The sequence below is a fragment of the Nelusetta ayraudi genome, unplaced genomic scaffold (genome assembly GCF_046127955.1).
Source record: "Nelusetta ayraudi isolate G7.1 ecotype Tasmania unplaced genomic scaffold, CSIRO-AGI_Nayr_v1 ptg000168l, whole genome shotgun sequence".
Classification (NCBI taxonomy): Eukaryota; Metazoa; Chordata; class Actinopteri; order Tetraodontiformes; family Monacanthidae; genus Nelusetta; species Nelusetta ayraudi.
In genome coordinates, this window is record NW_027466218.1 from 1363668 (window position 1) to 1387120 (window position 23453).

The 23453-nt window shown below is 45.5% G+C and overlaps 2 protein-coding genes across 10 annotated transcripts; one reads left to right on the plus strand and one right to left on the minus strand.

The window, feature by feature from the left end:
* The first annotated feature begins 1152 nt into the window (after positions 1-1152).
* On the plus strand, positions 1153-22984 carry tacc1 (transforming, acidic coiled-coil containing protein 1). Of its 5 annotated transcripts, none has more exons than XM_076014241.1 (14): positions 1153-1843; positions 13088-13197; positions 14755-16108; positions 16586-16633; positions 17039-17102; positions 17379-17571; positions 17975-18027; positions 18380-18511; positions 18630-18706; positions 18798-18841; positions 19352-19515; positions 19596-19702; positions 19787-19907; positions 20827-22984. In XM_076014241.1, the coding sequence occupies exons 1-14, from the start codon at positions 1764-1766 to the stop codon at positions 20890-20892; spliced, it is 2613 nt and encodes an 870-aa protein (XP_075870356.1). In that variant the 5' UTR covers positions 1153-1763; the 3' UTR covers positions 20893-22984. The 5 variants fall into 5 exon arrangements, with proteins under 5 accessions (XP_075870356.1, XP_075870357.1, XP_075870354.1 ...); XM_076014239.1 differs by lacking the exon at positions 1153-1843 and adding an exon at positions 11212-11776 and having other exon boundaries at positions 17379-17553; XM_076014238.1 differs by lacking the exon at positions 1153-1843 and adding an exon at positions 11214-11776.
* Positions 2258-8172, minus strand: aggf1 (angiogenic factor with G patch and FHA domains 1). Of its 5 annotated transcripts, none has more exons than XM_076014246.1 (16): positions 8058-8172; positions 7910-7971; positions 6986-7179; positions 6768-6867; positions 6474-6673; positions 5975-6106; positions 5668-5868; positions 4643-5021; positions 4386-4497; positions 4060-4111; positions 3860-3961; positions 3623-3788; positions 3459-3538; positions 3253-3380; positions 3072-3171; positions 2258-2966 (listed from the first exon to the last, which is right to left on the minus strand). In XM_076014246.1, the coding sequence occupies exons 3-16, from the start codon at positions 7169-7171 to the stop codon at positions 2694-2696; spliced, it is 2211 nt and encodes a 736-aa protein (XP_075870361.1). In that variant the 5' UTR covers positions 7172-7179; positions 7910-7971; positions 8058-8172; the 3' UTR covers positions 2258-2693. The 5 variants fall into 5 exon arrangements, with proteins under 5 accessions (XP_075870361.1, XP_075870360.1, XP_075870362.1 ...); XM_076014245.1 differs by having other exon boundaries at positions 4643-5045; XM_076014247.1 differs by lacking the exon at positions 4643-5021 and adding an exon at positions 5428-5497.
* Positions 22985-23453: the final 469 nt, after the last annotated feature.

The following is a 23453-nucleotide window of genomic DNA, read 5'->3' on the forward strand; positions in this document are numbered from 1 at the left end:
TTTTTTTTGTACCCAGCATTTCTCTCGACATTTTCATCCTCAGATTTTCCCAATCCAAAGATGACAAAGACCAGCATTTCTTTTCCATTCATCATCTTTATTTTTGGCCCGTTCATGTGCGTTACACAAGGACTGCGCTCAGCCGCACTGCTGCTTGACTCCCCCTCTACAAACACACGGCGACTGCAGTAGTACGACAAGCCGCGGTCGCCGCTGGCTGTAGCCTCTGCGCCAGACAAGCCTGGAGTGCACGCAACTGCACTTAGCATCTTTTGACGAGTGAAACCATGGAGACGTTCTCCAGGCTCGGCTGCACTCGTGAGGTATATTTACCGTGATTACAGACTCTGGCGACGAACCCTAGCCGCTAACCATGATGGAGTGCCGTGGAAATGAAAGACCCAATGAAGGCCCATGGAGGGAAACTATGAATGATTGCGATTGAGCGCTCCCCAGAACGCTGTGGGGAGGAGAAGCCACAGTGCCCTCACAGTCACAGTCTGGATTTTACAGCCTATTACATTTAACAGGTTTTAATTTTTCATCTTTGAGTGTGAAGGTTCTCCCACTTCCTCCCGCAGACCAGAGACAAACTCATTAGGGTAACTGTCTGCTGGTGTGAATGTGAGTGTGGATTGATTCTGGGTGGGTACGTGTAAGAAGATGGATGGATGGATGTTGTCGCCGTCTGCTACTTTTTCTTGTCTGACTGTAAATAAGATACACAACTGGATCGTTACAGGTCTTTGGGTGCATATCTGTGCTATGAACCTTTCCTGCTCCTTGACCTTTGACCTGCTTACAGTGCATACAAAGGCATTGGAGAACAAGGTGCCGTTATGAGCAACACATTGCAAAAGGCAGTTATGTAACCTGTTTTTGTAGCCATCTTTACTGTATTAGTTCTTATTGTTTAGTCTGAAATATGCCAAATGTGGTGGCCATTTGTCCTGTTCAGACACAGATTGGTCTCGTGAAAAATGAACACTATTAATATTCTCTTGTCTGTTGAACCACCTTGCTCCTCCAGCAACACAACTTGTTTCTACTTGCCCTGTGAGTGTAACATTCAGAAACGAGTCATTTGCCTCAGGAACTTTCACTTGTAATTTCCAAATCGAGATAAGAGTTGAAAAAAATAGCTCACACTAACTGGCAGTTTTATGTGGCGCACAGATTTGTGCACCCAAGTGGTGTCAAGCAGGCAGAAAAACAGACAGGATTGAATACCCTGGGATTTTATTATCACACAGACGGAAAGGCATGAAGGAAACTCCCGTCAGCTGATTTTTCACCCCTGCAGACCTTCAAATCAATTCTTGCGTTTTCACATAAAGCGCAGTGTTTATCTGTTGCACTTGAAAGAACACTGCTCATGTGTTCCACTCAATGGAGTCACAAACTGGTCAAGCCAGATCTCCGCAAAAGCCTTGAGCCACATAGGCACGCAGGAGCCAACACACTCACTCATCTCATGACTTTGGATGTCGCCTTTCTGTGGCTGAGAATTTTCTAACAAGCGCAACTGTGCTGGATGACGCGACCGGATCGTTTTCTTTTCCCATTGAACTGGAGCGCCTGTTTTACCTCCTGTGTGCTGAGGGAGGAGACTTGAAGAAGGCAGAGCAGGAGGACCCACCTGTCAGCAGAGTATCAGAAATCACAGAGGAGTCCCGGGGCAGCTGAAGGGAGTAATGCAAAACCGGCTGAGGGAAATCTGCCGATTGTGATTGTTTGTCAAGCGGCGACGGTGGAATTTTAAAATGGGCGGCAACATAAGTCAGAAGAAAGGCAGCAGCAGCAGCAGGCGAGCCAGCGCCAAGAATCATTCAAGCAACGTCACGTAAGTCCGAGCTCTCACCTGCTCCTGCGTGGCAGCCAATTAGTTTCCTTTCAAGAGAGAAATCATTCTCACAAACTAACACGTCAAACACATCCAAAAGTCCAAGAAACAATTTGACAATCTCAATGGTAAAAGCTGGAATAGTAGCAGGAAAAAGCTCAAACTTTGGTTCCCGTTCACTTGGTTGGTGGAGTGGCCTCTGTCTGGGCGAGCACTTGCACATACATGCAAATATTCACACACCCTTAAATGAAGGCAAAGATAAGGGAAGCATAGAGGGCAGGCTGTTTGCTCACTGTCCTAACTGGGTGTATGCGTGTGTGCGTGTGCGTGTGTGTGTGTGCGCGCGTTTGCATGAGCAAACATGACAGTGACAATAAAACTGAAAAAAGTATTCACACAAAAACAGCAGCGTTGGTTCATACATTTTGTTTTATTGTTCAGCTTTTAAAAGAAAAGAGAGAAAAGGGTGGATGTGACATGGTCATGTGACCTCTTGCGTTGCTGTGTGAACTGATGCCTGACTCGGAATGATCTCAATGTGAGAAATATGGCTCCAGAAATAAGTTTCTCTCGCTCTTTGTCCTCAGACGCTCTGATCTCGTCAGCGCGTCACTAAACAAGATGCACCGGCAAACTTTCAAATAATTCTATGATGATGGGGAAAAAGCTCTTTGTTAAAACACAGCAAATCAAACCTTGTGACATTCAGTTCTTTACAGAACATTTTTTCATGATGAGGGCAGCGTCAATGAAAAAAAACAACAAGAAAACTCAAAACACTTAAAGTAATGCCACTATTGATCAGATCTCACAATGTCAAATCAGCGATACGTCCAGCAGCTCCGACTTATTCCTGACTTTGTCCGTCTGTATTGAAACCAGGCTGTGCGTTTGCCGCGGCAGCTTCCTGTTCTGCTCTGACCCACGTGGGCGGCGCCGCCGCCGATGCCACCGCCAGGCTCTTGGAGGGCAGCGTGTCCTCCTGGCACGAATCGGCGAACCTCTCGCGTGCCTTCTCCCAGTTCTTCTGGGATTTGCTTTTGCTCACGGCCAGGCTGTCCACGGACAGCGCGACACCCGCCCCCAAACCCGACTGGGACTTCCTGATTTTCAGCTGAATCTGTGAAGTGAAAGGAAGCAACAAAAAAAAAAGAGACACGTTGAGTAATTTTTTCTGCAGCGGGACTCTGCGCTGGAAAAACAGGAAGTCACGGCGGCGTCTTACTGGGTCTTTCATTCCAGTTCCCTCTTTGCCCAGACCTTCTCCTTTCTTCCAGCCCATCTTCTCCAGCATCTTCCTTCCTTTGTTCACTTCACTGATCTCCCTGTAAGAAGAATACACACCGTCAGCACTTCTTATTCTACGTCTCTCCTTTTTCTTGAGTAACACAAACCGAAAGACTCACTGATGGACGGAGGCGGGGGCGTCGTCTCGCTGGAAGACGCCCTCGCTGCCCACCGCCTGCCGCCGGGACTCGGCTCGGTCTTTGTACTTGGAGTTTTTCAGCGTCTTGCCGTCCTCGTACTCGTTGCTCTGCGCAGACAGAAAGCGCAAAGCGTGATTGGCCGCGCAGGGAGCAGAGGGATCACAGCCTGAGGAAGCGACACTCACCTGCAGGCCGTATTTGGCTTTCATCTGCTTCAGCTCCTTTTGCCGCAGGGCTTCCTTGTCTTCCTTGGAGGGCGCAGAGCCTGCAGAGGGAGGACAGCAGAGTTCAGCGACGACCCCGAATCGACCGGCCGCGTCTCGAGCACAACCTGAGCTGAGCTCCTCACCCGTCTTCTCCTCCCGCCTGTGCTTGCTGAGGTGGGCCATCACCTGGCCCGGCTCGCAGCCGTCGCAGGTGTCGGTGCCCGAGTGGATGTGGAAGGAGAGCACGGTCTCTCCCATCTTCACCTCGTCGCCGTGCATCAGCGCGTGAGGCTCACACTTGGTTTTGGGCTGGAAAACAAAATAGTTGAATCTCTCCGTGTTTTCACGCAGCCGGGTGGACAGAGGGCTTTAATGGAGACCTGTAGGATCCTGTTTCCGTTGATGACCGTTCCATTCTGACTGCCCTGGTCCACCAGCATGTAGCTCTGCTGCTCCTGGTCAAAGTAAACTTCAGCGTGGAACTGAAATAACACACGTGCGGCTCGGTTTAGAACAGCCACGTCATCCGCAAACAAAGGTAATTTCCAGGACAAGCGAGTGTTCAAGTGGAGACGGACACCTTGCTGACTCCCATCTCAGGTATTCGGATTGCATGGTCCATGTCTTTCTCTCTGGGGGAGAAACAAAAAACAGAGTTTGTCTCCAAAGAGTCTTTTTGGACTATTTCTGACTTTGCTGAGGAATCACTTTCTCATTTTTTCCCCGACAGCGTCACGCTATTTCTAGTCTCTCGCGCGGGTTCATTTCTTGGGTTTTTATTCTAAGCAAAGTCAGACTATGTTTAGCGGAGCCGCATCGGCACAATTTTTCTGCGGCCAGATGTGCTCATTTCTGCTGGGTTTCTGCTCCCGCTGCGTCAAGACCAAAAACAGAAACGGCACAAACCTGCCAACAGTGGCCGGACAGTCGGCGGTGATGATGAAGAGCGTCCCAACCTGCAGCACCGGAGATCTGACCACAGTGACTCTGACACACGGCGGCCAAATGTCTTTGCCGGCTAGGAAGAGAAACGCACTTGGTCAGGAGGGAGGCGATGACGGCAGAGACAGCAGCAGAGAAAAAAAGGATGTTCTGGGAAAAACTTCAACGTCAACAAGGTTTTGTTGTTGCTCCAAACTGGGATTCTTCTCTTGCCGTCTCACCTTCAGGACCCTGAACCTCCATTTCTGATTCTGGGGTCTCCATGTGAGAGGAGGAGCCGGAGGAGGACTCCCACTCCTCCCTGTCTGACTCCGTGATCTCGCCCTCCTCCGGCTCACTGTTCGCCTCTGAGTCATCGCTTCGAACAGACTTTTTCTTCTTCTTCTTCTTGGACTTGCTTTTCTTCTTCTTCTTCTTCTTCGATCGGCTTCTGTCCTCGCCGTTTCGCTCCTTCTTCCGTTTGGACGCTGATCTATCGCCGTCCTCGGCATCTTTGGACGACTCCTTCCTTCGAGACGAGACCTCGGGGCTGAGCGAGCGGCGCTTCAGTTTTCGCTTAGTCACTTGCTCCTCGGCTGCGTCTGTGTCTTCGTCTCTCATCTTTGCATCGTCAAATAGATGTTCCTGTCGTCAGACAGTTGATGATGAAAAACCAACGTGGCTGATGTTGACTGACAACCGGCAAAAGTTGGCTTTGTAGTTCCCAGAAGTCCCTGTCGTGGTCAGTGCTTTGTGAAAATATACCCTAGACCTCCACCAAGATTCACCATGAGCATCCGTGTGGGAAATTATTTGCAGTGAATTTCTCATCTAAAGGCTGGAAACAAAATCCAAGTAATTTGGATCACATGACACCCTGCAGAGTTAATGAACACTTCTTAAAACCTGATACCCTCAATTTCTGTGTGGGTTTAGAATGTTAACGCCAAGGCAAAAACAAAAACAAAAAATACTAAAAAGGCTAAATGTTAAATAATCAATCTACATGTCAATTTTAAATAAGTACCTCTGCAGGATGCTGTCTTCCAGTAAGAAGAAATCTTCATATTTGCCAATGAGTTAGTCACCTCTTGCACCTGGGTCAGAGGATAAGCTATCAGTCAACTAGAACCAGACTTTGAAAAAAAAGTATTTTGGAGACCAGAGCCAAGAGGGGAGAGGAGGGAACCACAAAGCCATCTTTCAGCCAAAAGTTATAGCGTTAAAATATGTAATAAATCATTAACATATTCAGGTGTCAACCTACCTTATAATCCTGTTTTGAGGACTTTTTGAGCCCCTTCTTCAATTTCCAGCTCTTCTTCTCATCAGTGCCCTTGTCTTGGTGAGATTCTTCCACAGTCTGAGCAGCAGGCAGCTCCACCCTGGAGTGAAACTGGTATCGACCGCTCTCCGCATCGTAGTAGTAGTAGATGCCTGTGTTGGCGTCGTAGTGCAACTGACTGACCTGAATTAGTTAGATAGAAAAAACAAACAATGAAATTCAAACAAAGCAGCACGTGTCTGCAAATCTGCCGTTGTAACGATAAACAACAAGAGACAGCTCGACCAACCGAGTCGTAGTAGAAGCCTGTGCTGTGGTCGTAGTACATCCCAGTCGTCTCGTCAAAGATGAAGCCGGTCTGTGTCATGGCCTCTTCAGCTGTGGCTCTTAACATGTCTGCTATGGACCCTGCATCACCCTCCTGACAGACACAGTGATATTTGTTAAGGCTGTTAAAACTTGACATCCAGCCCAATTACAGCCTCTTAAAGTTGAATAGATCAGTGTTAATACAGATACTAAAATAATCAAACAGGGTGAGAACAAGCTTGACAAACAGTTGTGTTATTTAATTTCATCCATGATAGAATAGAATAGAATTCAACTTTATTGTCATTGCACATGTCACAAGCACAGAGCAACGAAATGCAGTTTGCATCCATCCAGAAGTGCTTCGCAAGTATAAATATTTTTTTACAAATGTACACAGTATGAAGGAAATATATACATTGGTATATCACGATGGAGCAGCGACAAAAAATTGCATTCACGATTGTGATGGAACGAACCTCTGTGGCTGTTGCGGCGCTGTTGTCAGGCTGACTGGCCTCTTCGGCACCGACGCCTTCACATGACGTCGTCACCTCTGTTGCCTCGCCGCCATCCACTGCTTCCACTGCAACTGCAGCTGCAGCTGTGCTCTGCTCCTCCTGAGCGTTTGAGGCCTCTGGGTTCTGAGTGTAGCCTCCATAGTAGTAGTTGTAATAATCTGGAACGACAAAATATGGTTTGCCTTGAATTTCTGTGAAGGAAAGTGAAACGATGAAAACACTTTGATGAGGGTTGTTGTACATGCAACACACCTGTTTCTGTCCACACTTGTTCTTCTGTCTGAGTCTCACGGTCGACTTTCTCTTTCTCCTTCTTCTTGCGTTTGTGAATTTCTGCGCTCAACTTGTCAACCTGATACAAAACAGGTCGTGTATATTTATTCAGTTGGTATGACAGACGCAACAAAATCTGAATTACACCAGATTGGTGCAAATAAAACAGAAAATGACTGAGGTGTGTATTCACCAACCTGTTTTCTCAGGTCTTCATTGTAGCTCTCTGTGCTCTTCTGCAGTCGCTCCGACTGGTTCAGTTGTTTCTGTAACTTGGACAACTCGGCTCTGCACTCGCGCAGCTCCTGTTTCAGAGCTTCCACTTTCTGCCGGAGCTCAGCCTCCTCGCACTCTGTTTCGGTTTCTCCATCTTCATTCTCCATCAGATCAACTAAACACATAACCGGTAAAAACTTGTATAAAGACATGCATTGAGATCAGAACCAAATGGCAACTCCCATTTCTAGCCTGTGCGGAGAATAGTGGCGGGCTCATTTTTGCAACAGTGAAGTTAGTTTTATGTGGTATATCGAATCGACAGTCACTAAGAAGTCTGGGGCCTGATTGCAGAATTATTTTTTTAAGCATATAATTAACTTTAAAATGCTTATTTTGACACATAATATGCAAGTTCACTCACTCCAATATACACATATGTAATACTTTTGAATGAAATGTTTAGCTTTTTTCCATGCTCCCTTCTAGGCGTCTATTTCATGCAACTGTGATTTTAGGTCCACACACCACAAATTATTTCTGCAACAAACACACAAGACACAGATGTATCTGTTCCTTTTTTATATATATATATATATATATATATATATATATATATATATATATAACAATAAAAAGCCCATATCGACAGCATTAATAAGATCTGATTTTTTTTTTTTTTATTTAAATTATATCTGTGCAATATTGAGTTTGGTTGCTGGTGGGGGGGCGCTTAGAGGAATGACTGACGTCTACCGGTTTACGATTACAGACGGCACCTTGGCATATTAAGAAGAGGCTAAAGTATAGCACGAATCAAACTAATCCACTAACATTTGATCAATTAAAAAGACAACATTTTGTTAACCGTGATTGCAGTCATTCAGCGCGAACGCTCGCCTCACCCTTTGCTTCGTTTTCGTCTTTTGCGTCGTGAATTTCCGGTGAGCGCGGAACACGAAGCAACCTGAAAGTTGAGAAACGACATTTTTATCACCACCCTTCTTTCTATCAACGTCAGGTAGATGTTTTGGATGATAATTAGACAGTTACAGTTATAACCGTGGCGATTTACTGTCCGCCCTTTTTCACAACCGCCATTTACTACCAGTTAAGTAACTACGTCACAATAATTTCTTCTTCGAGGTTGGCGGACTTTACTTCCCTCGTCAGTCTGAAACAACTCGCAGAACCTCGCCGCCACCTACCGGTTGATCATTTTAACTTCTAGGTGCAGCTGCCTTTTAAAACGTTTAGTTTTCTAATTTTACCCAATTTAAACCACCATTGTTTTTAGGCGTGCAATATATAAATGAAGAACAATTTTGCTATGAAATCTGTTTCAATTTGCATGAATCTGTGAGTGAAAATATACAATCCAATGACAAAACAAATTACCAACACTTGAAACTTTTGTTTATGACTTGTAAATAATTCTGAGCATGTTTTGGGTTGTGTTGGTGTTTCTGGAGTACTTCATTGTAGTCTCATTGTTTTGGTTGTAATTATGGTCTTTTACCACTAGGTGTCACTAAATCTATGCATTCAAATATGTGCATACTTTACAGTTGTGAAATGGCCTCAGTATTGTAGCACATTTCCATACAAAAATGTGAGTAAGAAAATTAAAGCTGAGGAAAATAGAGCAGTCAATAGAACAGGTAGGCTCACTTATTTATTTTCTGCATTCAAGAAGTTTTTTTTTTCTTTCTGATTGTTCATGCCATCTGTCCATATATGTTAATTGATAATTGACAGCATCAGTTTCTTTCATATTTAGTTGTGCAAGCAAAGCATTTTCTTGGGGCCCATGTTTACCCTTTTGGTTCCTGTTCCTCATGTGTTTCTTGAAAACGCAACTAACGTATGGCCTCGTTTGAACTCATTTCCTTCCTCTCTTCCTCTCACTGTGTCGACAGTGGTAGATGTGACTCCATTATTGTCTCTAATGTGTCTCTAACCTGCGAGACTTTCAGTTCTTGCGAGTGGTTAAAATAGTGTTTTGTTGACACAGTGTTATGTGATCATATGTAAACAGTGTCCCTGCATTCTTTCAAGGGCTTGCACTGTGAAGTCACAGAGCAGGTTTGTCGGTAAAATGTTTAAACTGAATTTAAGGCCTGACATACTTTTAACACGGTCACACAGTTAGAAAGACTGCGAGTCGCTGTGCCACCCAGTGCAACACTGCCAAGACTGAGGTGGCAGAGTGATGCTCATTCTTTTATGTTCCTCCCCTCTGCGTTTGAAATCTGAGTCGTGTTGGGTTTAGATTTTGGTGGAACATTAAATGCCTCAACGGGAACTCTGGGGCTGTGAGGGAAGCTCGTGAGAAGGACCAGTCTTTTATCTGGGGACAAGCAGCTGTTTCACGCCGCCAATGTTTATTGATGCCATTTATAGAGCGTCCGTAAGCACGTCTGGTTTGTTTTTAAAAGGGGTGGGGAAAGGCAATGATATTTTGCTGTGTTGTCTCCTGAGTGTGTCACTGAAAGCCCTGGCAACAGTCCGTCATGATTCAATGTTACATAACCCCCTTATCCCAGCGACCGCGAGTGTTTACCGGCCCCTCAACACTGGCGCAGGAAATTATTTAGGGCCATGGGAACAAAGGGTTTGTTCCTCTTCCCACTCACAAACACCAATTTAGAGTGTAAAAATAGGACTTTAGCTTCATCCATCAAACATTTTGAAAGAATCAAATTATTGATCCAGAATTGTTGACACGGCCAGCAGGCCATCATTTCTCAAAAAGTGGGGACTCCTTTGCAGGCAAGGGCTCCTAAGAGAAAACATTGACATGCCCCGAAATGAGTTGCCCGTTTGTTTATAATAACCTCTATGTACTGCGATGACTGGATGACTGAAACATATGCACTCAATAAAGTCATTGTTTAGTCATAACACTACTCCAACCTTCGGTAGGCCCAGACAGTAAAAAAAGAAAAGAAAAAAAGAAAAACGAGTTGTTGGGGGATGACTCCACCCCTGCCTGCTTGGGCTGAGTCGGACTGAGACACGTGTGTCTGTGTTCCTCTACTGCCGTTTCCGCAGAACTGAGCTGCTGCTCGGCCGAGTCAAACTCTCCTCTGAGCTTTGAGGGTAATTATGGAGAAAACAGAGCACATGCTCCCACTCGGAGGGAGGAGGAACGCCAGACAGACTTAGCTTTCAGGTAGCAGTGAAAAACCAAAGTGATGCCATTCCCCTCAGCAGTTTCAACTCCCCTTGTTAGATAAGTCTGTCCATAAAAGTGCTTGTTACTCCCTGGATTCTGTTGTGATTATTTCCGCTCCTTATAAAAGGTCTTCTATTTAACTATTTCCAGATCCTTGTTTTTCAGCAGTAAAGCTGGGTTGAGCTTCCTGTTATAACTGAAGGACCTTCCACATGTTTCAGAAGAAAAAAAACAAGCAGAAAAGAACAGAAAAGAAAGGTAGAGGGAAAATTTAGGCGGACAGACTGAACATTTGGCTTTGGGGGAGGGTGCTGTCAGGAATCTGGGAGTGGTGTCTGTGAGGTATCGGTGCCCTTTGTGATGTCACAAAATACAAATTGTCAGAACAATGTAGCAGGGCAATGATACAGCAAGCCAGGGGGGGACAGCACATCCACACAATGTGTTCTGTAGACCAGCAGTACTGATGGAAGATGTTGAACCAGTCGTTAAATTCTATTGATTCTTCTTGCAAAGTGCTTTTGGAGCAGAGTTCTATTAGAATGCATATGCAATTGTTCCTCTCTAAGTTCTTTTGTGACTTTTGAGTCTTTTGAAGTGGTCCACCAAATCCATGTAGGAATATCTTTTCAGTCGCATGAGAACAAAACTTGATTTTCCTGCTTGAGCCACACGCGGATGGAAGAAACAAGTCAACGGTTAAACAGCCTGGGGGAAGCAAAGGAGCCTTGAAGCCTTGGTCCCACATTCCTGCACTCTCCCTGGACTATAAAATGTGGAGCCCCACCAACTCGGCTCCTCCTCCTGTGTTTGTTTTCTGACTCCCTCCTCCTCTTCTTGCTGCTGCTGCTGCTTCAGAGTGGAAGAGCTGGCTGACTGGAAGGTACCACTGCTGCCGCAGCCACAGGGGCAACTTCTGCAGCCGAGTGACGGGAAGCCGCCTCAACGCTTCCTGCCTCCCCTGCTGAATCTCACACTTGTGGACTGGTCCGAGGTGGAGTCGAGGGGAACGTTCTGCAGGGGAGGAGGGGGCTTCAAAGGAGGAGGAGGAGGAGAGCGTGAGTGAGAGAGAGCAGCATACTGAAAGCCAGCTGATCGGATCGGAGCAGCGGAGGTCTTCTGCCACCGAGGCGGTAGGAACGGCTGCATTAAACGTTTGAAAAGGCGGTCAAGTGAGAAGGAAAAAAGCGTGAAATCGATGTGTTCTGAAGACCGGAGGACGCCGCTGGGAGAAAACGTCAGCTTTGCCCCAATCGCAAGCTGAGGACTCCCGTGAGAAGATGTGAGAGCCGTCGAGGTGGTGTGGAAATCTGAAGAAGAAGAATCCCTCAGAAGAGGAGGATCTGGGAGTGCAGCCACCACCACCACTGAGCCGATAGAGGGCTGAAGGAAGCCCAGTAGGAGGAAGCGGAGGAATGTCTTGGCTGTCACCCGTGTCATGGGCCAAATGGACTTGGACGGCTGTGCGAGGAGGGGAGGAAGATGGGGATGAAGAGGAGCTGGAGGCCGGCGAGCAGCGTGGAGAGAGGAGAGGAGGAGAGGAGGAAGGAGAGGAGGAGGAGGAGGAGGAGGAGGAGAGATCTCAAGGCTGCAGGCAAGTCTGGAGCGGCCTGGAGATATGACGGTTTCTCCATATGGTGGTTGCTCACCTGTGTGTGTGTGTGTGGGGGGGGGGGGGCTGCTTTAACAGTCGTGCGTTTTGCGTGCAGCAGCAACAACATCCAGTGCTGCTGTGTTGTCGTGCAGCGCTGACACATCTCTCTGGCGCGGCTGTGGTTTCTGACAGCGTTTCAGAACCGCCTCGCTGGCACGATCACACACCCTCATTTCTGTGGCTGGCTGAGCCAAAATCACACGCCGTTCCTGCAGCGCTTCGAAGTGCAGCCGATGTCGAAGGCTCAAAGTGCACAAGTGTCTGTGCCGTACTGACCTCCTGCTGTCATATCTTTGTTGTTTGCCGCCTTTTGATCGTTGCCGGTAGAGCTGCTGTTGATGCACACCTTTTGTGTGTGTGTGTGTGTGTGTGTGTGTGTGTGTGTGTGTGTGTGTGTGTGTGTGTGTGTGTGTGCGATGATACTCTAATGGTGAGATCATCTGCTACACCTTGCATAATAATACATGGCTGCTTATCGCCTCTCTCACCAACCTGTCATGTTGTTGCTCCAATGACAATAAAAAAAATATATCTCATGGCTGCGTTCGAACAGGTTCGTGTTGCTGTGTTCAAGTTGGAAGTGACATATTCATATCCTGGACACAGGGTAGCTTTGTGTAGCTCGTGCTGTACAGTGCACAGCAGTGTGCAGACTGCCCTATTTCCTCTTCCTCAGTTGAATCGTATGTTGTTTTAAATGAACCATGTGATTCCGTATCTGGGAAGACATCTCGGGCGGTAACAAGGTTTCACATAATTTTCATAATTTAAAGAAGGAAGTGATTTCTTTTCTCTGTTTTTTGTGTAGTAATAATTGTGATTAATTAGACATTGTTCTCCAATCAGAACTGCACTCAAAAGATCAGTAAAGAGAAACCTCTGCCTTAACCTCCAAATGCTGAGACAGCTCCTTAAGAACAAACTAATCCACTTTTGTGTATACAGTGTTTTTAGTTTAAGTGTAAACAGTGTGCCAACCAAAAATTATGAGTTTCTGCTTGCTGCAGATGCTGAAATTGGATTATGTCGTGCGGTGTGTACATTCTGACTGAACAGATGTCCGCTTGTTCTTATTCATATATCATATTTAAGTGTAGAATGAAAGGTTTCAATGCATTTCTGTTTCTCGATGATGTGATTATATATCTACAGGCTGAGTTCTCAGTGAGGACCTATTAGGCCTTTTTTTTGAACGCTCCGTTAACTGCGCTTGTCTTCCCCCCCCCCTCTGTCTTTATCTGGCCTCCACAGCTCTGACTCAGACGGTCATTTCGATACTCCTGAAGAGGCGACTCCTGTCCACGGCCCCAAAACCTTCCCAGGAGAGCTGGAGGACAGCAGCGCTGATCCAGACAAAACAGGTGAGGCCACTGCTGAGCAAGTAGAGTGCAGGGAGAGAGGGAGAAGAGTCTGGAAAGGGAGGCACAAAAAGACTGCAGTATCATCTTGGAGGGCAAAAATATTTCATCGGCAACTGTTTTTTTTTTGCTTTCATGTGTGCAAATGGAGGCATTCTAGATGAATAACACATACATCCACAAGTTTCTCAAAACAGTCAATATTTTTTTTTTTATCTAAAAAAAATGCATCACTGTATTGCAGCTCTGACCTGCAGCTTCGCAGTAAGGGTATGATTGCATGCGTGCATCTCCCTTGTTGAGGAATGTAAACACCAACTTTTCACCATTAAATGTTCAGGTTTTAGGCAGGACAGGTTGTTCAAACTTTAAAAGCATGCACATTGTGTCTGGAATCCCAGGCACCTGCCGTGTCTTCCTGGTATGTAGTTTGGTTGGTTGCTGTGCGCGCAGAGTAAAAGTTTCTTGCAGGATGGTGGCAGAGTGACAGTCATTGTCATTAGAAGGAGTTTAAAGGCAGAGCCTGGAACACACTGTGGGAACGGCCTTTGCTCTGGAATTCAACAGGTTGAACAAAAGGGCCCGTTCCCCCTCAATTTACACTGGTAACTGATAGAAGTCAGAATGACGGGCGGGGCCAAATGAAGCCTGTTATCTGGCTAAAGCCATCTAGCTTTTTGACTTATTTAAGGGGGTTTACTGTGAGTGTTGATGGTAAACCACTTAGCTGGGATCAATCCTTCCTGTAGAACAGCTCTGACAACATTGGCCAAAGCGCATAAAGGTGCACTGTGTGTGAATGAGCAGGAAGTCAACCTTTGTTTAGAGTGAGGAAGTTCAAATCCACTCTGAGGGCCACTGGAAACCTGAATGTAAACATGCTGATGACTGTTTCTGAGACATTGGTTTACACAACATGGTAGTTTATAAATGTTTAAAAGGACATATTAAGGTTTAAAGCTAAACATCTGACTTTTGTAGTCAATTGCTTACTTAGATTTCATCTGCTGAATAAAAGCATGAGAAATTTTACAAAATAATGTGTTAAAACAAATAGTGTGATTATACGAATCAACTATCATATTATAAGAGAAATGGATACACAAGTAGAGTCTCTCTCTTTGTGTTTATTTATTTTTTTTGCAATTATGAACACAATTTTTTGTGGATTCACCTTTGTTAGCACGAGCGTGTTCAGGACTTCTTGACACTGACCCTCTGGCGAGATGTTGTTGTCTCCTAGCAACAACATATTACACCAATATGACTGGTGTGACAGACTATGAAAGACGTTTATGTGCCAAAGGGTTCCCCGGAGGAATAATTACATCGTTCCTTGTTTATCTCAGTGCAAAAAAGAGGCTTTTTCACTTTCTTTCGTTCTGTTTTCTTGTGCCACCATCACATGGCAACAGCAGCTATCTGGACGGTTTGGTGGCGAACAGCCAATCAGATTTCAGCTACATGGCAGGCGGAGATGTGTTGGATAAGGGCCGCCGGTGTGGGCGTGCAGTCTTTGCTGCTGAACTTAAACATTTTCTACTCTGGTTTCTTCATCAGATGTGGATAGAGAGGAGCACCTGATAGTCACTGCTCCTGCTGGGGATCAGGACCTCCTGCTGAGCAGCAGCATGGGTCAGGACGAGCCTGTCGCTCCGGCGGGAGGCTCGCTCACAGTAGACATACAGACTCTGGAGGAAGAACCAAAAGAGAATCTCCCCGATGAGTCCGGCCTGGTTCCCGCTGCATCCTCAGCCAGTGAAACACTTGAAATGGACACAAGCGCCGAGCAGTTTCCCGAGCAACCCCAAGCGATCGTCTCTGTTCCACAAGCAGACCCAATTCTGCATGTGTCTCCCGCTCCCCGACCTCTGACCCCAGAAGAAGCGCTGGTCCAGAGCGGCGAGCCTGCATCCAGCCCAGCCCCAGAGCTGCCTGAGCAGGAAGCGGAGGCACAGTGCAATGACCTCAATCCCACAGCAACCTTTGAAAAGACCAAAAGCAGCAAGTCGAAGCCTCCGCCTCTGAAAGTGGACGCCTCGGCGAGCCTTCACGAGCAGACAAAGGGGGAGGAGGAGGAGGAACAAGAACTTCCTGTTCCGATGGGCGCTTACAAGTTTGACCCCGACCTGATGGACGACAGCTTCAATCCCTTCAACTGCGGCGGCTCCAAAATCCCCAACTCTCCACCGCCGTGCGACTCGAGCTCCGCCCCCAGGCTGGAACCACTGGGTGGGCCGCTGCCCGAGCCCGAGGTCAGCTCAGCAGCTCCGGCCGAGGCGGAGACGACGGAGCCGCCGTCCAACGCCAAGCCCGTGCTGCTGGAGTTCGGTGTGGACGAGGGGACGGTCAGCAGGCCGCCTCCGAGGAAATTAGGCGGCAAAAAGACAATCAAGAAAACTGCAGCGAACAAACAGAAGCCAAAAAGTTCAGAAGCTTCTGTTAAACCAGCGCCGGAAGCCACGGAACCAGAAGCAGATTCTCAACCAGCAGCAGAAGCTCCAGAACCAGAAGCAGATTCTCAACTAGCAGCAGAAGCCCCTTTCTCAGCCGCGGACACATCCGCACCCCTGAACCTCGACGACATTCCCATCCCCAAGGCAGGATCGTACAACTTTGACCCCAGCCAGTGGGACGACCCCACCTTCAACCCGTTCGGTAGCAACAGCGGCATGAGCAACTCCCCTCCGCTGCTGCCCAAGGGCTCCTACAGTTTCGACCCGGACAGTTTCAACGACTCTGTCGACCCTTTTAAAACCTCCAAAATCCTGAGCACGGAGGAGACGACCTCGGCCGGCGGCGCCCCCCAGGCGGAGACAAAGGTCACGGACGGAGGTCAGCAGAAAGCGGCAGCTCCGGCAGGAGAGAAGAGAGTGAGGCAGATCGCCAGGAAGAACAAAGAGAGAACGGTCAAGTAGGTCTTTCTCACTAGACTCGTGAGTTATGAATCTTTGAGACTGCGAAATGATTACTAAAAGCATTTTAAATTACAACAATAACTGACTCCCCCTGGCTGGAGGTATCAGCACGTCCACCCCTCAGAGATTAGATGGATGCAAAGTAATGCTTTTGACATTTGCCAAACACCACATCCTGATCACTGACGCGACGCCCAGGTCATATCAAGGCTGACAAAAGTGCTTATGAAAGGATATCATGGTGATTTGGATTAGTATCATTTATTTCCTGGTCGGGCGGCTGAGCTGAACACGCGACGTTGCTCACACGCTCTTCTCTGTCTCTCCTCCCTGTTCTGTTCCCATTCTCTTCTTTCAATAACATCTCCTCTCCATCCTCCATTCTTATTTTCTCCCATGTGTTGCACAACCACCACCTCTCCTCCCCCGCTCCCCTTCTCGACCTCCGCTGCTCTTCGTCCTTCTCTGATTAGCCCCAGGAAATCTGAATCTGAGCAGGCCAAGTTTCTCTGTTTTCTGTTGTAAGTACTCCTCTCTCTACCTCCTCTCTCTCTCTCTCTCTCACTCTCTCTCTCTACCTCCTTCTCTCTCTCTCTCTCTCTCTCTCTCTCCCATGCATGTCAGCTTACCACTTCTGCCGCCATCGCATCGCTCACCTGGAGGCCAGATCCAGTCTGCCTCTCTGTCGCATCAGTACACTGGTTTGCAGCATCTTGTCGTCCCTTTCAGAATGTGGGCTGCTTCCCTTGTGTTCGTAACACCTATGTGGCCTGTGCTGCCTTTGATGTGCTTCAGAAAGACCCCGAGAAAATCTTGCAGCTCTGTGGTTGTTTGAAAAAAGTCTGAAAAAAAGCAATTATTAGGAACATGAACTCTTAATGTGCAGTTTTGATAATAGTCTTATCGTTGTGTGATTTTTTCCACAGGAATCCCTGCAAGGCGCAGAAATGCGAGGAGAGCCAACCGCTGGTGCTCGACGGAGACAATCAGGTGACGCGTTTCCCTCACCTCCTCCCCTCAGTCTCAGCCGTTAGTGGCGTTGCAGCAGCCCTGCAAAGGCGGCCTGGCAGAGTGTCAGAGCTGTGACTCATCGCTGTGTCTTCCGATCATCTGCAGATCACACGACACACAACATCACCGCTCCATCATTGCAGGGTGTCCTGGAGATGATAACACAGCATTCTATGAAATTATGCATTTTTAAAGACTTTTGTCAAGTCATGCTTTATTGAAAATGTTAACCTGGGTGTGATCTGGCCCCTCCAGACACAGGACGAGGTGATCGTCCAAACCCCAGAGATAACCCAGCAGGTTCACTACGCCACCGATGAGGAGAAACTGGCCTCCACCGGCCTGATCGGCCAGACTGGCGACAGCCAGGACGAGGACGTAGAGCCTAAAGGGAACTTGACGGCACCTGGAAAAAAACAACCGATCAAAGGCACGTCAGACATGAAAGGTGTGTTGGGAGGGTCTCACTCCTCCTCACCATGTGCAGAATTAGCAGGGAAAACTGAACAAAAGCAGAGAAAGATTCTTTTGAAGTCCACAGATCTGAACTGAGGCCCCTGTCTGAGACGGCTTGTGGGCTATTTTTAGTTCTCAGTGACATATATGCAATGAAAGCAGAGATCGAGGAAAGAAAACGCAGTCTATAATGACGCTTGATTGGTCTTTTGTTGGTTTTGGGATTTCAGAGCTGCAAAGGATTTAGTTTCTGCTTTTAGTTAACTTGAAAATTCAAATGCAAAAGCACCTTCCAAGATCAGAGAGTGTCTTTTATTTTTCAAATGGGTCCTGATGCTCCCTTTTTGGGGACTTGTATATGGGTGACAAACAGCAGTTTCTCTCTTTCTTTAAAGGACCTGACACTAAGGCGTCCGAGCTGGAGGACACCTACGTGAAAGACGATATAGTAAGTAGAGCAGGCGGCGTAAATATTTTAACATGACACCTTTTTTTTGGACCAGCTTCTCTTCAGCTCATATAGGTAAAAGTATTTGTTTTTAGCTAGAGCAATAATTATTTTGCATTCCCATGCACCACCAGCACGCTGCAACTTGAAATTGTTTCTCCACCAATATTTATAACACAACCAGACGAGGTATTTTGAAGCTAAACAAACGTTTGACTAGTCAGAGGTGCACAACAGAACACGCCCCTTCCCCCACAGAACTGTGTGCGCACTGACTCTGAGTTTATTAAACACAAATGTGGCCAGGTTCTTGTGACACGCTTTGAAGGACCCACATCTGCCTGCATTACAGAGTGATATATCCGTGAACCACATGGCAAAGATGGGCAGCAGCGAGGCCCCAGACTTGGCAGCCCTGTCCCTGGACAATATGTCGATGAGTGAGATGGACAAAGCCGCCATGCTGACAATGATCAGAGAGGAGGTACCGCGCCCCCCCCCCCACCACCACCACCACACTCTCTGCCAGCCATGATGGGAGATGAGTCGAACGTTTCACCTGAGCTTTTTGTCTTGTTTCTGTCCTGGCCTGGTGCTATCAGATCATCACCAAAGAGATTGAGGTCAACGAGTGGAAGAGGAAATACGAGGAGTGCCGAGTCGAGGTCACGGAGATGAGGTTAGGACAGCGAGATGTCTTTACCCGAGTACTGCCATCAATTGTGTCATCAATTTGTCTGAGAGAATTTTTTTATTCCTCTCGCTGACAGGAAAATAGTTGCAGAATATGAGAGAACAGTTGCACAGATGATAGGTGAGTTGGCGCCTCCTGCTGGAAGTATGTTGTACGTTTTTTAATGTGTTGACTTTTTTAGGGCCTTGTTCTTAACAGAGGAGAAAATAAACTGTGTAAAAGTTTATTTCTCCCTCAGTGATATGAAATATTATACCACTAATACGGCTACAACTTCAAATTATTTTCTTTTACATAATCCAGCCTTTATCCTTCTCATCCTGCCAGTTATAATTTAATGGTATTTTATCGTACTGCTTCTGTAAATACAGAGGATACGGTGTCATTTAGAAAATGTGTTGGATTATGTTGGACTGGCTTCAGCCTTAGAATCCTACCATCAGCTGTTACCATCATCACTGAAGTAGCCAACAGTACTGAAACAATGACAAAACCACCAATTGGAGCCTCAGCATTGCTGCAGCAAAACTGTTTCAACCCAGTCAGACAGGTGTTGCGTGTCAATTTTCTACCAGGTTAACACTTTCATATTTATTTATTTTTATTTTTTGATTTCTGTGTTTTCCGCAGAGGATGAGCAACAACAGAAAACCTTCTCCTGCAGTAAGTCAGTCAGGCAGCTGTCGGCCGAGCGGGATCAAGCGATAGCCGACCTCAACTCTGTGGAGCGCTCCTTTGCCGACCTTTTCAGGAGGTATGAGAACATGAAGGGAGTCCTGGAGGGCTTTAAGAAGGTCAGTAGAGCTCTGGCACTGCGGCTGGGTTTCTGACGTCGTGGGTGATACTTGACGTTCCCTGTGCTTTCACTCTCCAGAATGAGGAGGTCCTGAAGAAGTGTGCGCAGGACTACCTGATGAGGATCAAACAGGAGGAGCAGCGATACCAAACCCTCAAAGTGCACGCTGAGGAGAAACTGGACAAGTGAGCCAACGTGTCTCTGCAGTTCGTTGACACGTGCTTTGCACAGCTTCCAATCATCTGTCTCATTCTCTTGGTTCCTAACAGGGCAAATGAGGAGATAGCCCAGGTACGAGCCAAGTCTAATTCTGAGAGTGTTGCACTAAGTGCCAGCCTGAGGAAGGAGCAGATGAGGGTGGACTCTCTGGAAAGAGCTGTTTTGCAAAAGGTAAGAATAAGACAACTATCAAGTCAGTGAGTTTAGTACAACATTGTGTCAAAGGCCTGAAAACAGGGATGAAAAATGCATTTGTATGTTGGAATCTGGCAAAACTCTCTGCAGAACAATGACTTGTTCCCCAAAATGGGTCTGGTGTGTTGGAATTATCATTGTGAACACACGAGAAAGCAAACTGAAGTAGAGGAAAGTACATTATGGCTTGGGAAGTAAAATAGAGGAAAGTACAAGAAATGCCAGAGAAGCCAAGAAATGCCAAGGTCAGCCACTCGCTTGAAAGTGGCTGGCAGTGTGCCTGTGTTGCATCCAACACTAGGGGGCAGTGTAGAATTGAGTTTAAACAGCGTGTGATGGAAAAGAAAGGAAATCCAGACGTATAACATGATAATTCACTTAAAGGCATAAAATATCATTTTAAAAATACATTTTTGTTTTGAAGTTTGGTTTGGGTTCCATTTTAAGTATGTTGGTAGGATTCCGCTAAAAGGCTGCACTTCATGTCTGAGCTGATCTCGCTGGCAGAGACGGGAGAATTCCTTGAGTAAAACAGACCCAGATGCAGACATGCCAGAGTCTCAAGTGAAAGCTTCAGCTTGGGAAATGTTAATGTCATTTACTTTAATAATGTACTGACTCCACCCTTTGAGGTGTTTGGTTTTTAATGTGGCAAAACAACCAGACTTGGAAAGTGTTTTTTACAAGGTAAAACAGGAAACAAAAACACCAAAAAGACTCTAAAAAAAAAAAAACAATACTTAAACAGAACAATAATAACACCCAATAACACAATTATTAGTAAAATCTGTTGGGATTGAATGTTACCTTTTTGAAACAAAGGCCAAAAAGAGAAGAGGTGTGTCTTTAACAAATTATTGATCATTCTAAATGGAATTTCTGCCATCTCTTACAGAATCAAGAGATTGAAGAGCTCACAAAGATCTGCGATGAGCTTATCGCCAAACTGGGAACGGAGTAAAGCAGGTTTTCACAAAGCTGCATATCCTGTACATGATGACATTTGAATAATCAATCACACTTGAACTTTTTTAAATTTCTGTTCACACAATCATTTGCTCTTTTAGATTTACACATGAGAGCTGATGATTGTCTAACCCATGACATGAAAGTTTTCATGAAGCGTAAAGTGGCCACAAGATTTATTTTTATTGAAGTGAAGGACTGTGTTTTATTGATCCTTTTGCATGGTATTTACATTGCATTGGTTTGACTTTTTATTTTATTTAAAAGTGTTTTGTAACATTAGAAAACGGCTACCTTTTCAACTCTCTCCTTTCTGCAGAGCATGTTAAAGACAACAACAATTTTGGGAATTAATATGACAATTAAGGGAAATAGAGCACAAACATCTCTTAGTGTATCTACATGTAAATAATTGTGATGAAGCACACTAGCTTTCTTTCTAGTATGTACATCAGCTGCTGCGGATGATATTGCATGCAGCCTCAACTGGGACACGCTTTTCTTGAAAATGTCATTGTGCCTTGAAGATTGATCCTCTTGCCCTTAACCCTGCTTGACAAGTTGTATGTTGCATTATACCACTTAATCAACCTGGATCAAATCTCAATTTGTTTGTCCAGATGTGTTGGAAAATGCAATTTTTACCTTGAATTATAAGTACAAGTACGGCTCCAAGAGTGCTGATTTTGATTTTGATTTTGATTTTGAAATCACTACCTAGCCAGCAAGTGTTCTATTGTGCCAATTGATTGTTCCTTTGGTGACCTTCCATTATTGGGAAAATTCAGTCAAAATTAATTTTATATGTTGTTTTTCAAGATGCCTTTGGAATTGTTTGTCTCCCTGTACAGAGTGACATACAGTGAAGTAAAGGCTTCAAATTAGAAGAGCAACAAAATTAATCTTCTATTCAATTATATTTTTCATCCATTTGATGTTTTTTTCAGTGATGGGTCTAACTAATGCCTGGTTTGAATCCTAAAAAACTTGCCTCTTGTACTGTATTAATAAACATGTGCCATGTTTATTTTCCTTGCTCTGCCTTTGAGTGTGGAAAAGTGAGTCACCTTCCGTCTCTGCCATGTAGATAGAAATGGGCTTTTGCATTTTATTTTATTTGTGGAAACAATGTTGTTGGAGCAACTTTTCTTGTCTGTTTCTGTAAAAGCAATGTCATGATCTTCAGTGTGTGTCATCTGCAGCACATATACTCGGCGGCCACTTTATTCGGTATCCACTGCTTGTTAAACCCAAATGGGTATACCAGCCCATTACATGGCAGATACTTGATGCATTTAGACACGTAGACGAACAACAGAACGGCAAAGGAAGTTGGATTTGAGTGACTTTGAATGTGGTTGAACGTGAACGCTGCCGCCGATCTTCTGGCATCACAACAACAACCAACTGTATGATTCACAGAAAATGGTCAAAAAAATATATATAAAAAAGAGAGGGAAGATATCCAGCATTTGCGTGGAGGAAAATACCTTGTTGATGTCAGGGGTCAGAGGTCAGAACGGGCAGACTGGTTAGAGACCATAGAAAGGCAACAGTATCTCAGATAACCACTGGTTACAACCAAGACGTACATACATATATGTATACTGTGTATATATGCTCAAACATACTCACCGGTCACTTGTGATCAAAATATATGTGACAACAAATTTTTTGGTTTGTTTCAATACTTTTCCTACATTTTTTTAATGATTGGAAATATACCTGAAGGTGCAGGCCTGTGTCCTGCACTTTATTAGAGGTTTATTTTGAAACATCTTCACAGTTGGTTTGGTTGAGCCTTCAGGTGGGTGCATATCATTTTTTTCCACATCAGCACAATCAGTTGCCAAATGTTATTAAGATGGGTCTAAATGTGACTCTGTCCTGTTAACGTGGTGTAAAATATATCTGAATGTGCTTTTTGCAAAGCACGTCCATTGTTACGGTGCATTGTGTGTATGTTTTATACTAAAAAGAAATGTGTTCCTAATATTTGTTTAAAACAAATGAAAAAAAATAGGTATGCTCATACTGTGTGTTACCTGCTATATTTTGTGCATTCCTTAATAAATGGTTAAGAGTTATTCTTCTGCCAAGCAGCCTCCTCTGCCTGAGTTGCTCAAGCTGAGCAGGTAACATCACAACAGCAACAGAGGGTTTGTTTTGTTCCTGCAATCAAGAGTGTAAAAACATTTGATCTCTTTGTTTACTACTGAGAGTCAGAGGTCATATTTCATCAAGGTGTTTGCCTTTGTCTGCGCTGACATTTTTACAAACGTGTCATCAGTGGCCGTTGGTTTTTCGAAAGAAGAACCTGCGGTGTCCTCTGAAGTTGTGGAATTTCAGCGATGACCCTGTCCCTGTCCACGTGTCAAAAATAGTTACACACATTTTTGTCTTGCCATGGTTTTGTTGCAATTTCACGACAAAGACTTGTTTCTTTGTTTGACACTTTGACTGACAGAGCCTGTTTTGATGTTCAGCGCCGTGCACCAATTTTAAGTTACTCGTTGGAATATTGAATTGTCTGCTTGTATTCTTCAAATTTCCCAA